Source organism: Pyrgilauda ruficollis, unplaced genomic scaffold (genome assembly GCF_017590135.1).
Source record: "Pyrgilauda ruficollis isolate IOZ18807 unplaced genomic scaffold, ASM1759013v1 scaffold141, whole genome shotgun sequence".
NCBI lineage: Eukaryota > Metazoa > Chordata > Aves > Passeriformes > Passeridae > Pyrgilauda > Pyrgilauda ruficollis.
The window spans coordinates 754,509-767,329 of NW_024512655.1; the positions used below are offsets into that span (position 1 = coordinate 754,509).

Sequence of the window (12,821 nt, forward strand, 5' to 3'; positions counted from 1 at the left end):
CATCCCGCTGTCCCCGCTGTCCCCTCTCCGCTGTCCTCTCGCTGTCCCTCGCTATCCCCTCGTTGCCGACGCTGTCCCTCACTATCCCCGCTGTCCCTCACTGTCCCCTCTGTCCCGGCTGTCCCCTCACTGTCCCCGCTGTCCCTCACTGTCCTCTCTGTCGGGGGGGGGGGGGGGCCCGGCCCCCGCCGCTCCCGGGGCTCTCCTGCGCTGCTCCGCCCGGGGCCGGGGCCGGTGCCGGGCTCCGCTCACCGCGGGCAGGGCGGGCAGGGCAGGGCGGGCACTCCGGCGGAGCGCGCCCGCCCCGCGGGGCTGCATCGCGCTGTCCCCCGCTCCATCCCACTGTCCCCGCTGTCCCCTCTCCTCTCCGCTCGCTGTCCCCCAGCTCCATCCCACTGTCCCCGCTGTCCCCTCTCCGCTGTCCTCTCGCTGTCCCTCGCTATCCCCTCGTTGCCGACGCTGTCCCTCACTATCCCCGCTGTCCCTCACTGTCCCCTCTGTCCCGGCTGTCCCCTCACTGTCCCCGCTGTCCCTCACTGTCCTCTCTGTCCCGCTATCCCCTCACTGTCCGCCCACTGTCCCTGCTGTCCCCGCTGTCCCTCGCTGTCCCTGCTGTCCCCGCTATCCTCACTATCCCCCCGCTGTCCCTCGCTGTCCCGCTGCCCCCGCAATCCTCACTGTCCCCCCGCTCTCCCCGCGCTGTCCCTGCGCTGTCCCTCGCTGTCCCCTCTGTCCCGCTGTCCCGCTCCGTCCCGGTGTCCCGCCGGGCCATGCCGGCCCCGCTGCCCCCGACCCGTTTGCTGTCGGCGGAGCGGGGCGCGGTGCTGCTGTCGTGCGCGCTGTCCTGCGCGGGCTCGGCGCTGCTGCTGGGCTCGCAGGCGCGCTGGCCGGAGCTGCGGACGCGGCCGCGGCAGCTGCTGCTGCACCTGAGCCTGGCCGACCTGCTCTCCGCCCTCTCCTACTTCTACGGCGTGCTGCGGGACTTCCAGAGCACCTCGTGGGACTGCGTGCTGCAGGGCGCCCTGTCCACCTTCGCCAACACCAGCTCCTTCTTCTGGACCATGGCCATCGCCCTCTACCTGTACCTGAGCATCGTCAGGGGCTCGCCCGCCGGCCCGGGCTTGCTCTGGGCTTTCCACGCCGTCAGGTGGGTGCTGTGGGCTGTGCTGGGACCCCCAGGCACCCCACCCTGCGCTGGGATGGAGCCTCCGGTGTCCTTTGAGCCTCTGCACTTTCCTTCTCTTTTCTCCTCAAATTCCTTTTAAACAGGGATCTTGCTGTCTTTCAGTGACCAACCCTGCTTGTTCCCCCTTTCCCTTCCCAAGTGAACAGTTGGAGACGTGGAAAAGCTGAAGTGCTTTTTTTTTTTTTTTTGTTCAACGTCACTTAGAAAAGTCTCTGGCAAGTTCTAATCACTGTCTTTCAGTGACCAACCCTGCTTGTTCCCCCTTTCCCTTCCCAAGTGAACAGTTGGAGACGTGGAAAAGCTGAAGTGTTTTTTTTTTTTTTTGTTCAACGTCGCTTAGAAAAATCTCTGGCAAGTTCTAATCAGTGGAAATCCTGGCTTCTGCTTTCCCTGCAGTCTGCTCTGATGCTCTAAGAAATAACATAACAAACCTTGTGTCTGTGGTACCTGCCTGCTGCTGCCCAAGCTTCCGTGTTTGGGATCTGTTTCCACAGGTCCCCACCCTCCCTGTCCTCCCTGTCAGCCTGGTCTGTGGATCCTTCCCCTCTGCCCAGGCAGGTTGCTGTAATTCCATACTCACAGGGAATTGTTGCCCACAAGTGATGAAACTGCTAGGGAAGCACTCTGAAGGTTGTTTTGGCATGTTTGATTGAAAGCAAGACAAACCAGTCCACAGCGTAGCTTTATGTCTCAGTTTCTGCTATTTAGGGCACTGATTTTCCACATCGTGTTTAGTAAAAGCTTTCATTATGCAATTGGAGCTTGTGGAATCATGTGCTACATCCACGCTGAGCAAAACAGTGATCCTTCAGTCCCCCGTGCTGCCAAGCTTCTGCAGTAAATTATAAGAGGAGTGATCTGCTTTAAAAGGGAATTAAAAAAGCCCTCAGGACAAGTAGAGAATTTTCTTTGGTTTCTTAGTCAAATATTTGACACCTTTTAGTTTCAAACAGCAGAATTTGGCAGATGATTGCAGAGAGCTGAGTCCAGGTGAGGATGGGCCAGGGAGACTTTGAGGCTGAGTGTGAGCCAGGAGGAACTTCAGTCCGTGCTGGAGCTGCTGCTGGGCTGCAGGGGCTGGGTGAGGAGCTGAGGGGCTGCTCGAGGCCCTGGGCACGCCAGGCTGCTGCTGGGCTGGGCAAGATGCACTACAGGAGCATTTCTGCTGCTCCATCTCCAGCAAATTGAGGGTGGCACTCAGAGCTGTGGTGAGCACAGGGTGCTGGGGAAGAGCCACGTGTTGCTTAATGGATGTAAAAACCAAGCCTGACTCCTTCCTGGGCATTCTGGCTCCACCAGGCACATCAAAGAGCTCAGGCAAAGCTGGCCTAGTTGTAATTTTGCTGTCTGCTAATTGCTTGTGTGGCTTTTGTCTGTGCTTCAGTTTCTCCATCTGGTTTAATGCTCCTCAGCCTTGTCAGCTACCAAGTGTGGAGAGAAGCAGAGCCACTGTTTCTGTGGCTCTGTTGTGCTGGCTGCAGTCTGTGCACTCCCTGAAAGCTGTAAAAATCCTGGGAGAGAGATTGCTCTACCCCTGCAGGGAGAGATGCTCACACTGAGCTGCTCTGGGTGAATTTCTTTGGTTTATTTTCGGTTCTTTACAATAAAAATGAAATGCCATCTTCAGTCCTTGCTGTTGATCAGCACCATCTGCTCTATTTAAAGGCTGTGGGGCACCTGTGATCAGGTTCTGCTTTGTAAATGCCTCCTGTCCTGTGCAGAGCCAGTGTTCAAAGCTGCTTCTGATTTATGAGGTGTCTGAAAAGCCAGAGACAACAAGTGAGGACGTGTTCCCTGCCCATCCCCTCGTGACACATCACCCTGCTTTCCTTCCCTGCACTTTTGTACCTACCTGAGAAATGAAATTCTGCACTTAATGCTTGGAGATGGAGCTGACTAAATACATGTTGGAAGTCAGAAGCTGGAATTTTCCTGAGGGAAATCAGGATGTCACAGAGGCTCAGACCCGTCAGACAGGTCTGTGCCACAGGGATCCATTCCTGTGGTAACACATCCACCAGTTCCAGCCTCTGCTTTGGTTTTAAACCTGGTGAGCTCAGATGAGCTTTGAAAACAAGCCCACAGCCAGCTTTGGAAACACTTAGGTGGCTGTAAAATGTGAGTTCTGGCACGCAGCGTGCCGTGCAGCCTGCCCAGTGCTGCTGAATTTCCAGGGCTCAGGTGTCATCTGCTGGGAACATCACCTTGGCTGGGAGAGTTCATCCACTCTGGGGCTGAGCAACGGGCCAGGCAGAGCCCACCTCGGGCTGTTTCCTGCTTGGATTTTGATACCAATTGCTGACAACATTTTAAAGGGTTTTTCTGTCATGGTCAGGCTGTGCAGATCATCATAACCATAAATATACTCATTTAAAAAAATCTATTACATATGCATGCTTATATATTAAAATATGTTTTATATATACACATTTATAACCATGCATATCTATTATGTTATATACTAAAATATATATATATACATTTATAAACAGGCATCTCTATTATATTATATATTAAAAATATATATTTATATATATATACATTTATAAGCATGCATATATATAATGTTATATATTAATATATATATACATATTTATAACCAGGCATATCTATTATATATTAAAAAATATATATTTTTATATATATATATATACACATTTATAACCAGGCATATCTATTATATATTAAAAAATATATATTTTTATATATATATATATACACATTTATAACCAGGCATATCTATTATATATTAAAAAATATATATTTTTATATATATATATATACACATTTATAACCAGGCATATCTATTATATATTAAAAAATATATATTTTTATATATATATATATACACATTTATAACCAGGCATATCTATTATATATTAAAAAATATATATTTTTATATATATATATATACACATTTATAACCAGGCATATCTATTATATATTAAAAAATATATATTTTTATATATATATATATACACATTTATAACCAGGCATATCTATTATATATTAAAAAATATATATTTTTATATATATATATATACACATTTATAACCAGGCATATCTATTATATATTAAAAAATATATATTTTTATATATATATATATACACATTTATAACCAGGCATATCTATTATATATTAAAAAATATATATTTTTATATATATATATATACACATTTATAACCAGGCATATCTATTATATATTAAAAAATATATATTTTTATATATATATATATACACATTTATAACCAGGCATATCTATTATATATTAAAAAATATATATTTTTATATATATATATATACACATTTATAACCAGGCATATCTATTATATATTAAAAAATATATATTTTTATATATATATATATACACATTTATAACCATGTATGTCTATTCACGTCCATGGAGTGCCGGGCTCCTCTCGTGCTCGTCTGCACTGTCCCTCTCATCCCTCACGGGCTGCCTCCTGCAGGATGGGATGGGGCAGACTGGGAGTTCTGGTCACAGGTGTGCTCAGAGCTCCTTCCCGGACTGCCTGACTTTCCCTCCTCCCGGAGTACAAACTCCTGTCCCCAGCAGGAGCTGCTGCAGGCAGGCCGGCTCCTTGGCTCACCTGTGCAGGCAGGTGACACAGATCACCTGCTTGTGGGAGCCTCGGGGGGGGAAATCAAAACGTGGTCACTGGGCAAGCTGACCCCAGGAAAGCAGGGCAAGTGGAGCTGGGCACTGCTGGAGCTGAAGGGTCCTCAGCTTGCCTTCTTTTGCTGTGGCTGTGCAAAGACCTGCTGGGCTGGATGGTTTTTTTACTCATAGGTGACCAGGAGCTCTGCTGTGTCTGTCCTGCAGGTTGGATTTCCAGCCTTTTACAGGAGAGGAGTGCTCTTCCCTCCTCTCCCAACTGTTTGCATCCAGGTGTGCTCTGCAGAGGCCCAGCCTGCTCTTTGGGGCTCAGAGGGATATTTCTGCTTCTCTGTTACCTGGGATCCCTTTTATTCCAGTGCTCACACACCCCTGGGTGATGATCTCTCCCAGTCCCTCAGTTCCCCCTCTCCTAGTTCAGAAAAGCACTGACGTTTGGCAGCCCTCCTGAATCTGTCGCTTTGGAGCTCCTGAGAACTGAATCACCAGTCTCAGTTCTCCTTTCCAGCCTGCAGAAATGCAGCTGAACTTCACAGAAGTGTCTGATTCCTTCCTAGGTCCTCTCTGATTTCCCTTTGTTGGTGATCCTTTTGCCTGGTGTTAGTGGTAAATGTCCTTCTGATCCCAGACTGCTATTCCAGTGCAGATTAACTTCCTGCTCACTTTGATTCTTCCTTTTCCCAGTTGTCACCTGAAGGGTTTTGAGTCCCTTTCTCAGTGGTGAGTTATTTCCTCCCGTGGCCTCTCTGTGTCTGTACTTGCACTGTCCTCTCTTACATCCACACACCATCATTTGACCTGGTTTTATTGTCATTCTTTTGCACTTTCAGCTCACTGGTGAGATCACTATTTGTAAAATCCTGTCAAATTAGTTTATTAATTCACTTCCTTTTTCTTGCTGCCTTTGTGCCTTTCCATGGTTTCTTGCAGGAAGTGCCATTTCTCTTGAGTTCTTTACCCTGGTGCTCAGAGCTTGCAGGAGTGCTGAGAATGGAATGTCTTTGCATCTGCAGTTGTTTTCTGAGAAATCCCCAGTTTTACCAAAAGGGCTCCTGAATTGTGTGGAAACTTTCATGGTGGTGGTGACGTTTGGGATGTTTTTAGAAGCCTGCTCTGATAACAGAGTGGGGAGGGCTTCCTGCAGCACAACTGTCCTTAAATAACAGCACTGGCTTGGAATAGCTCTGCCTGTTCTGAGCTGAGCCCTGAGACAAAATGTTCCCAACGGGCTGCAGAGTGGACTCTAAATTTTCTTACAGCCTTATATTTGTGTTTGTTTATTTTGTGAGTGGGTGAATCCAGACATTACTTAAGAGTAGGAAACGGGGCATTTTGGAAATCTAATATCATGGGGTTATCTCTGGCTCTGCAGTTGGGCTGTGGAGTCTCAGATAATCTGTCTGCCTACCTGGTCTGGTGTCTGATTTTTGGGGCAGGATCCTTTGCATGCTCCCTGCAGCTGCTCCAGGCTGTCAGTGGAAGGCTGACAGAGAGCAAGGCGGTGATGGATTTGTTTTCTGTGCACCTGGGGAGAGCAGGGGCTGTGCTGGGAGCCAGCCTGGGCTGGGCTGGCCCTGGGAAGGGCAGGTGACACCCTCAGCTGCATGCAGGGCTCTCCTGTGGTGGAACTTCTGTTTGGGCTGGTGGGATTCCTCTGTTCTTCCTCATGGTTTCCTGTGGGCAGCCCCAGCTGCTGAGTGACTTCAAGTGTGTCACCACAGTTATTTTTCTTCTAAATGCTTCCCTGTATTTGCCTCTGCCATCAAGTGAGAAGCCAAAGTCACAGCTCCAAGTTATGTGGATGTGGCTCCTCTTTGCTTTCTTAGCTTTTTGCTGTTACTCCCAGAACTTTTCCCTGGCTCTTTGTCCTTCAGAAATAATATTTTTGCTCCCAAAACACTGACTACATCTCCACTTAAAAGCAAAGCAAACAAACAAACCACTGGCAGAATGAAGTTGTGGATTTCTTTGTGTGCAGAGTTTCACTTTGGAATCAGAAGGTGGGACTTGGCTGCTTGTGCTCTGAAAGCTCGGGATCAGCTGGCTGGGTCCTGCAGGAAAATCACATTTTACAGTGCCCTGGCCTTGTGTAATCCCCCACCTCCTTGTGTCCAGGGGGGAGTGGAGAGGGCAGGAGGTGGGATGGGTCCTGCTGCCCCCTGAGCGTGCTGTGAGGGCCAGCTCAGAGTGCAGCACATCCCTGCAGCCCTGGTGGATCTGCAGCCCTGGATCACTCAGTGCCCAGTTCCAGGGGTGGATTTGCAGCCCTGGTGGATTTGCAGCCCTGGTGGATCAGTCAGTGCCCAGTTCCAAGGGTGGATCTGCAGCCCTGGATCACTCAGTGCCCAGTTCCAGGGGTGGATTTGCAGCCCTGGTGGATCTGCAGCCCTGGTGGATCAGTCAGTGCCCATCAGGGGTGGATCTGCAGCCCTGATGGATCAGTCAGTGCCCAGGACCGGGGTGGACCTGCAGCCCTGGTGGATCAGTCACTGCCCATCAGGGATGGATCTGCAGCCCTGGTGGATCTGCAGCCCTGGATCACTCAGTGCCCAGTTCCAGGGGTGGATCTGCAGCCCTGGATCAGTCAGTGCCCAGTTCCAAGGGTGGATCTGCAGCCCTTGATCACTCAGTGCCCAGTTCCAGGGGTGGATCTGCAGCCCTGGATCAGTCAGTGCCCAGTTCCAAGGGTGGATCTGCAGCCCTGGATCACTCAGTTCCCACCAGGGATGGATCTGCAGCCCTGGAGGATCAGTCAGTGCCCAGTTCCAAGGGTGGATCTGCAGCCCTGGATCACTCAGTGCCCAGTTTCAGGGGTGGATCTGCAGCCCTGGAGGATCACTCAGTGCCCAGGACCTGCTGGCCTCTTCCCGCAGTGCTGCTGCTCTGGGCTAAGCCCTGCAATCCTGTCCGGGGAGAGCCCCTGGCTCTGTGTGCTGAGGAGCGGGGGGCTCAGCTGAGGCTGCTCCTGGCTGAGCCCCGCTCTCCGTGTCCCCCCAGCTGGGGTGTCCCCCTGGCCATCACGGTGGCTGCCGTGGCTCTGAAGAAGATCGGCTACGACGCCTCCAACGTTTCTGTGGGCTGGTGCTGGGTCAACCTGGACGCTGAGGATCGGCTCCTGTGGATGCTGCTGACAGGGAAGGCCTGGGAGATCCTGGCCTATGTCACCCTGCCAGTGCTCTACCTCCTCATCAAGAAGCACATTAACAGAGCAGTGAGTATTTTGCTGGGTGGTTCCATCCCCTGCATTTCTTGCTCCTTGTTCGGGCAGGAGGTGCTTCACGGCACCGAAATGTCCCTGGGAGAGGCAGTGTCCTATCCAGCAGCACCATCACACAGTGACTTTGCACAAGCAGAATGAAAAAGCCCTTTGAAAACGAGCAGGGGCTGTGGGATGTTAATGAGGGAAATGCTACAGTAAGAATTGAAACAGAATGTGAAGGACAAATTCAGCTTTAATCAGTTTTCTGCAGTTCCTCTTGTACCAAGATTGCAATTCTCAAGCCTCGGTCCTTTCAGTGTCTCCAGTGATAGTTTGTGTTTGTGAATGTTATTTTGTACTGCAGCTCAAAGCTGCGTTTGGGAGCCCAGGCACTGGATGGCTCTGGGCACCACACAGGAGACTCCCTGTCCTGGCAGGGGCTGCAATTCAGAGCTTCAGTTGTTCTGTTCCCTGTGAACACACAGAATCCAGGCATCTAGGACAGCGTTTGCATACCAGACAAACCCAGATGAGAGTGGCAGAAGGAGCTGCACCCAGAGATTCCTTTTCTCTCTGAGCTGGGTTAGGGAAAAAACCTCTTGTGTGGGTAATGTCCTTCTGGAAATTCTGCCTCTGCTTGGGGTGCAGCTGTGGTGGTGTGGGGATGAACACAACCCTGGTTAGGGCAGGAGCCTGCAGATATTTGGAAGAATGAGGTGATCTTCAGCAGCCCTGAGTGTCCAGGGAAGGGAAGGGAAGGGAAGGGAAGGGAAGGGAAGGGTTTGCTGGTGCCTGTCAGCATCACCTGGCACGCAGCAGGCAGGACACGCTGTCCCAGCCTGGGCAGAGACAGCAGCGTGACCTCCTGGAAACCTGACCCGGCTCCTGCTGTGCCAGGGACTGCTGGGCACGCTGCTGTCCCTGCCCGGTGCTGGGGACAGTGCTGGGGACAGTGCTGGGGGGCAGCTGGCCCCCTTCTCACCTCGGGTTGGGGCAGCACAGGGAGCCTCCCGCAGTCACCGCTTGGAATTGCTGTCCCCAAAGGCAGAGGGGGCTGCTGGAATTGCTGTCCCCAAAGGCAGAGGGGGCTGCTGGAATTGCTGTCCCCAAAGGCAGGGCGCGGCTGCTGCTCCTCACTGCAGCCCTGCTCCCTCCTGAGGGCTTCCCTTGCTCTGGGGAGGGGTCCTGGGGCTGTCCCCTGTGTGCAGGCTGCTGCTCACGCCCTGTCCCCTCGCTGTCCCCGTCCTGTCCCCTGCAGCACGCCGCCCTCTCCGAGTATCGCCCCATCCTGCCCGGGCCCCCGGCCCTGCAGCCCCGCTCCAGCGTGGCGGACAAGAAGCTGATCCTCATCCCCGTCATCTTCATCTTCCTCCGCATCTGGAGCACCGTGCGCTTCGTGCTGACCCTCTGCAACTCCCCTGCCGTGCAGAACTCCGTCCTGGTTGTCCTGCACGTGAGTGTTCGCTGGGAATGCAGCCCGGGGCGCTGGGCTGGGGCAGGGGGCGTTTGGGGTCCCCGCTGTCGCTTTTCGTGGTGGCACCGAGTGTTGCAGGAGCGCCTGCTCCCCTCAGAGCTGCAGGGAGCAGAAATGCAGCAGGAGCTGCTCCAGCAGCATCTAGTGGCTGCAGAGGAAAGCTGCACTGGCAGGGATGGCCAGGGGACAGGGATGGCCAGGGATGGCAGGGATGGACAGGGATGGCATGGGGACAGGGATGGCCAGGGATGGCCAGGGGACAGGGATGGCAGGGATGGCTAGGGGACAGGGAAGGCATGGGGACAGGGATGGACAGGGATGGACAGGGATGGCAGGGATGGACAGCCCTGCGGGCAGTGTTGGGTGTCTGTCCTCCAGCAGGGCTCAGCCTCTCCTGCCCTACACCAGTGCCAGCACACAACAGCCCCGGGGCTGCTTTTGGGTGCTTTTTGGGGAAAAAACCACTCATTTTTCTGAATTCCTTGTTCTCAGAGTCAGTGGCTGCCAGCACTGCAGCTGCTCCTGTGCCAGCGCTGCAGCTGCTCCTGTGGCTGTCAGCACTGCAGCTGCTCCTGTGCCAGCGCTGCAGCTGCCCTGGCAGCGTTTGCTCTCCTCTGGGGTGCCCTGGCAGCAGCCCTGGGTGATTGCTGTGCTGCCCTTGCAGGGCATTGGGAACACGTTCCAAGGAGGAGCCAACTGCATCATGTTCGTGCTGTGCACGCGGGCGGTGCGCGCCCGGCTGCTGGCCCTGCTCTGCTGTCACCCGCCGGCCTGGCCTGGCCAGGGGTCCCCCGGCTCCCGGCAGCACCCACAGCCCCACAGGGATGGGGACAAGGACAAGGACAAGGAGAAGGACGTGCCTGGCCCCGGGCAGACGAAGCCGCTGCTCCCCAGCACCTGAGCTGGCCCCGGCTGCTGCTGGTTCCTCCTCTCATGGTAAAATCCCAGTGAGCCTTTCCTGCTGCCTGGGCTGCCCTGGGAGGGTGGGAGCGGGGACAGTCACAGGGGACAGGGAGCAGGGGACAGGGAAAAGGAGCAGGGACAGGGGGCAGTCACAGGGAGCAGGGGACAGTCACAGGGGACAGGGACAAGGGAGCAGTCACAGGGAGCAGGGACAGGGGACAGGGAGAGGGGACAAGGACAGGGAGCAGGGACAGGGGACAAGGACAGGGAGAGGGGACAGGGGACAGGGAGCAGTCACAGAGGACAGGGAGCAGTCACAGAGGGCAGAGAGAGGGGACAGGGACAGGGGACAAGGACAGGGAGCAGGGACAGGGGACAGGGAGAGGGGACAAGGACAGGGAGCAGGGACAGGGGACAAGGACAGGGAGAGGGGACAGGAAGGAGGGAGAGGGGACAGGGAGCATTCACAGGGGGCATTCACAGGGGACAGGGGACAGGGAGCAGTCACAGGGGACAGGGAGCAGCGACAGGGGACAGGGAGAGGGGACAGGGAAAAGGAGCAGGGACAGGGGACAGTCACAGGGGACAGGGAGCAGTCACAGGGGAGAGGGGACAGTCACAGGGGACAGGGGGCAGTCACAGGGGAGAGGGGACAGTCACAGGGGACAGTGCCAGGGGGTTCTGCTGCTGCCCTGGGCGTTCCCTGTCTGACTCTGCAGCCCCATCACGCTCCCAAACCCTTCACAGAAGTCTCTGCTCCCTCCCCGAGCTGCCCCTCGGGTCTCTAGGAGGACCAAAGGAGGAACTGAGCTGCAGGGCCCACAGGGACAGGGCACCACAGGGCTCAGGAGGAACTGGTGGCTCTTCCTAATGGGAAATGCCACGTGCACACACATTTTGTCAGTGTGCACAGATCAGATGTTTGGTGCCCCGAGTTCCCCCCACAAAGGGATACCTCTGCTCTTTCCTGAAGCCTTGGCATTCACTTCATCATTACATTAGTGTATTCAACCCCCAATGGGCACAGAGTAAACACTCCTGAGCCTGTTTCATGGCTGGCTCTGCTCCTCAGCCCCCCTGGAGCCTTTGAAAGGTAGATGGAAGCATCTTATCTGTGCCATGGATGACTTCAAGAGTTGTTTTTTCTCCTTTCAAAAGGCTTTTAAAAACTTCTGAAAGCTAAATAGCAACCTTGCTAGCTCAACCTCTTGTGAGTCCCACAAGGCTTGCAAGGAGGAGATGTGTTAAACTTCTTGCAGAAAGGGAGGATAGAAATGTTTAAATTTTATGAGACTTGGTATCCTGCTGTGTTCAGTTTTATTTGGAGCCAGCCCTGAAGACAGAAAGAAGAATTGTCACCAGCTTGGCTTAAGGGGAAACAAAACAGCAGGAAAAACAACACCAAAAAGAATCAAAACAGATTCCGTGTCCTCAGTTTGCCTTTTTCCATTACAGAGCTCTGAGAAATGCTTTTGGAGGAGTGGGCCAGGGTTACATTTCAGCTCCAGGGGGGTGACTGTCCCTGCCCCTGTCCCCGCAGGTGCAGGGTGCTGGCACAGCCCTGCAGTGACTGTCCCTGTCCCTGCAGTGTGACTGTCCCTGTCCCTGCAGTGACTGTCACTGTCCCTGCAGTGTCCCTGTCCCTGTCCCTGCAGTGTGACTGTCCCTGTCCCTGCAGTGACTGTCGCTGTCCCCGCAGGTGCAGGGCGCTGGCACAGCCCTGCAGTGTCCCTGTCGCTGTCCCCGCAGGTGCAGGGCGCTGGCACAGCCCCACAGAGGGAGCTGCAGCCCGGGGAAAGCGGCGCTGGAGATGCCGAGCCCTGCACAGGCTCTCGGCTGCCGGGATGCTCCGGAGCAGGCTGCGCCCCGTTATCTCCCCTCCCTCCCTCCCTCACCTGCACCGGCAGTCTGAGCGCTCCTTTGGCTCTCGCTTTTGTGCCTGCTGAGCTGTGAGGTGAGCAAAGCCCCGGGCAGGCTGCAGGAGCTGCTGGAAGGGCCGAGCAGGGCTGTCCTGCAGGGAGCTGCAGCCTGCCTCTGAGCTGGGACAGCAACGCGGTGCTGATGGCTGGACGGTGCCTCTGCGTGGTTTCCCCTCCTCCCTGGCGTTTCGGGGCTGTCACCGCCGGGTGTGTGGGGGTTCTGCTGAGGGAGTGAGGGCCCTGCAGGCTGTGGGTGCCCCAGGCTCCCCGGGGACAGCCCCTGCCCTGCAGGACAGAGCCCGGCTCCGAGCTCTGCGCCTTGCCGCCGCCGGGTCACGCTGGGGAGGGCTGGGGCTCCGTGTGCCCTCTGGGGATGATAACGTTTTACCTCATTCACAGCTCCTCACTTGTGGTTTTTAAAGTATTTACTCCGACGTTTACAAAATAAAGTTTGGTTTCTTTACCAGGGCAGTGGCCAGCGTTGCGTTTGTGCAGCACAAAC

At 54.0% G+C, this 12,821-nt stretch overlaps 1 protein-coding gene across 2 annotated transcripts; it reads left to right on the plus strand.

Moving 5' to 3' along the window:
- Positions 1-659: 659 nt before the first annotated feature.
- Positions 660-12,787, plus strand: GPR157 (G protein-coupled receptor 157). Of its 2 annotated transcripts, none has more exons than XM_041460269.1 (5): positions 660-1,147; positions 7,822-8,035; positions 9,282-9,476; positions 10,162-10,433; positions 12,100-12,787. In XM_041460269.1, the coding sequence occupies exons 1-4, from the start codon at positions 771-773 to the stop codon at positions 10,396-10,398; spliced, it is 1,023 nt and encodes a 340-aa protein (XP_041316203.1). In that variant the 5' UTR covers positions 660-770; the 3' UTR covers positions 10,399-10,433; positions 12,100-12,787. The 2 variants fall into 2 exon arrangements, with proteins under 2 accessions (XP_041316203.1, XP_041316202.1); XM_041460268.1 differs by having other exon boundaries at positions 661-1,147; positions 12,150-12,787.
- Positions 12,788-12,821: the final 34 nt, after the last annotated feature.

Bases quoted from the DNA above. Each gene is read 5' to 3' on its own strand.
- GPR157 (XM_041460269.1), top strand. From the start codon at position 771: ATGCCGGCCCCGCTGCCCCCGACCCGTTTGCTGTCGGCGGAGCGGGGC. The intron at 1,148-7,821 runs GTGGGTGCTGTG...GTGTCCCCCCAG, and splicing joins TGGGCTTTCCACGCCGTCAG to CTGGGGTGTCCCCCTGGCCA. The intron at 9,477-10,161 runs GTGAGTGTTCGC...CTGCCCTTGCAG, and splicing joins CCGTCCTGGTTGTCCTGCAC to GGCATTGGGAACACGTTCCA.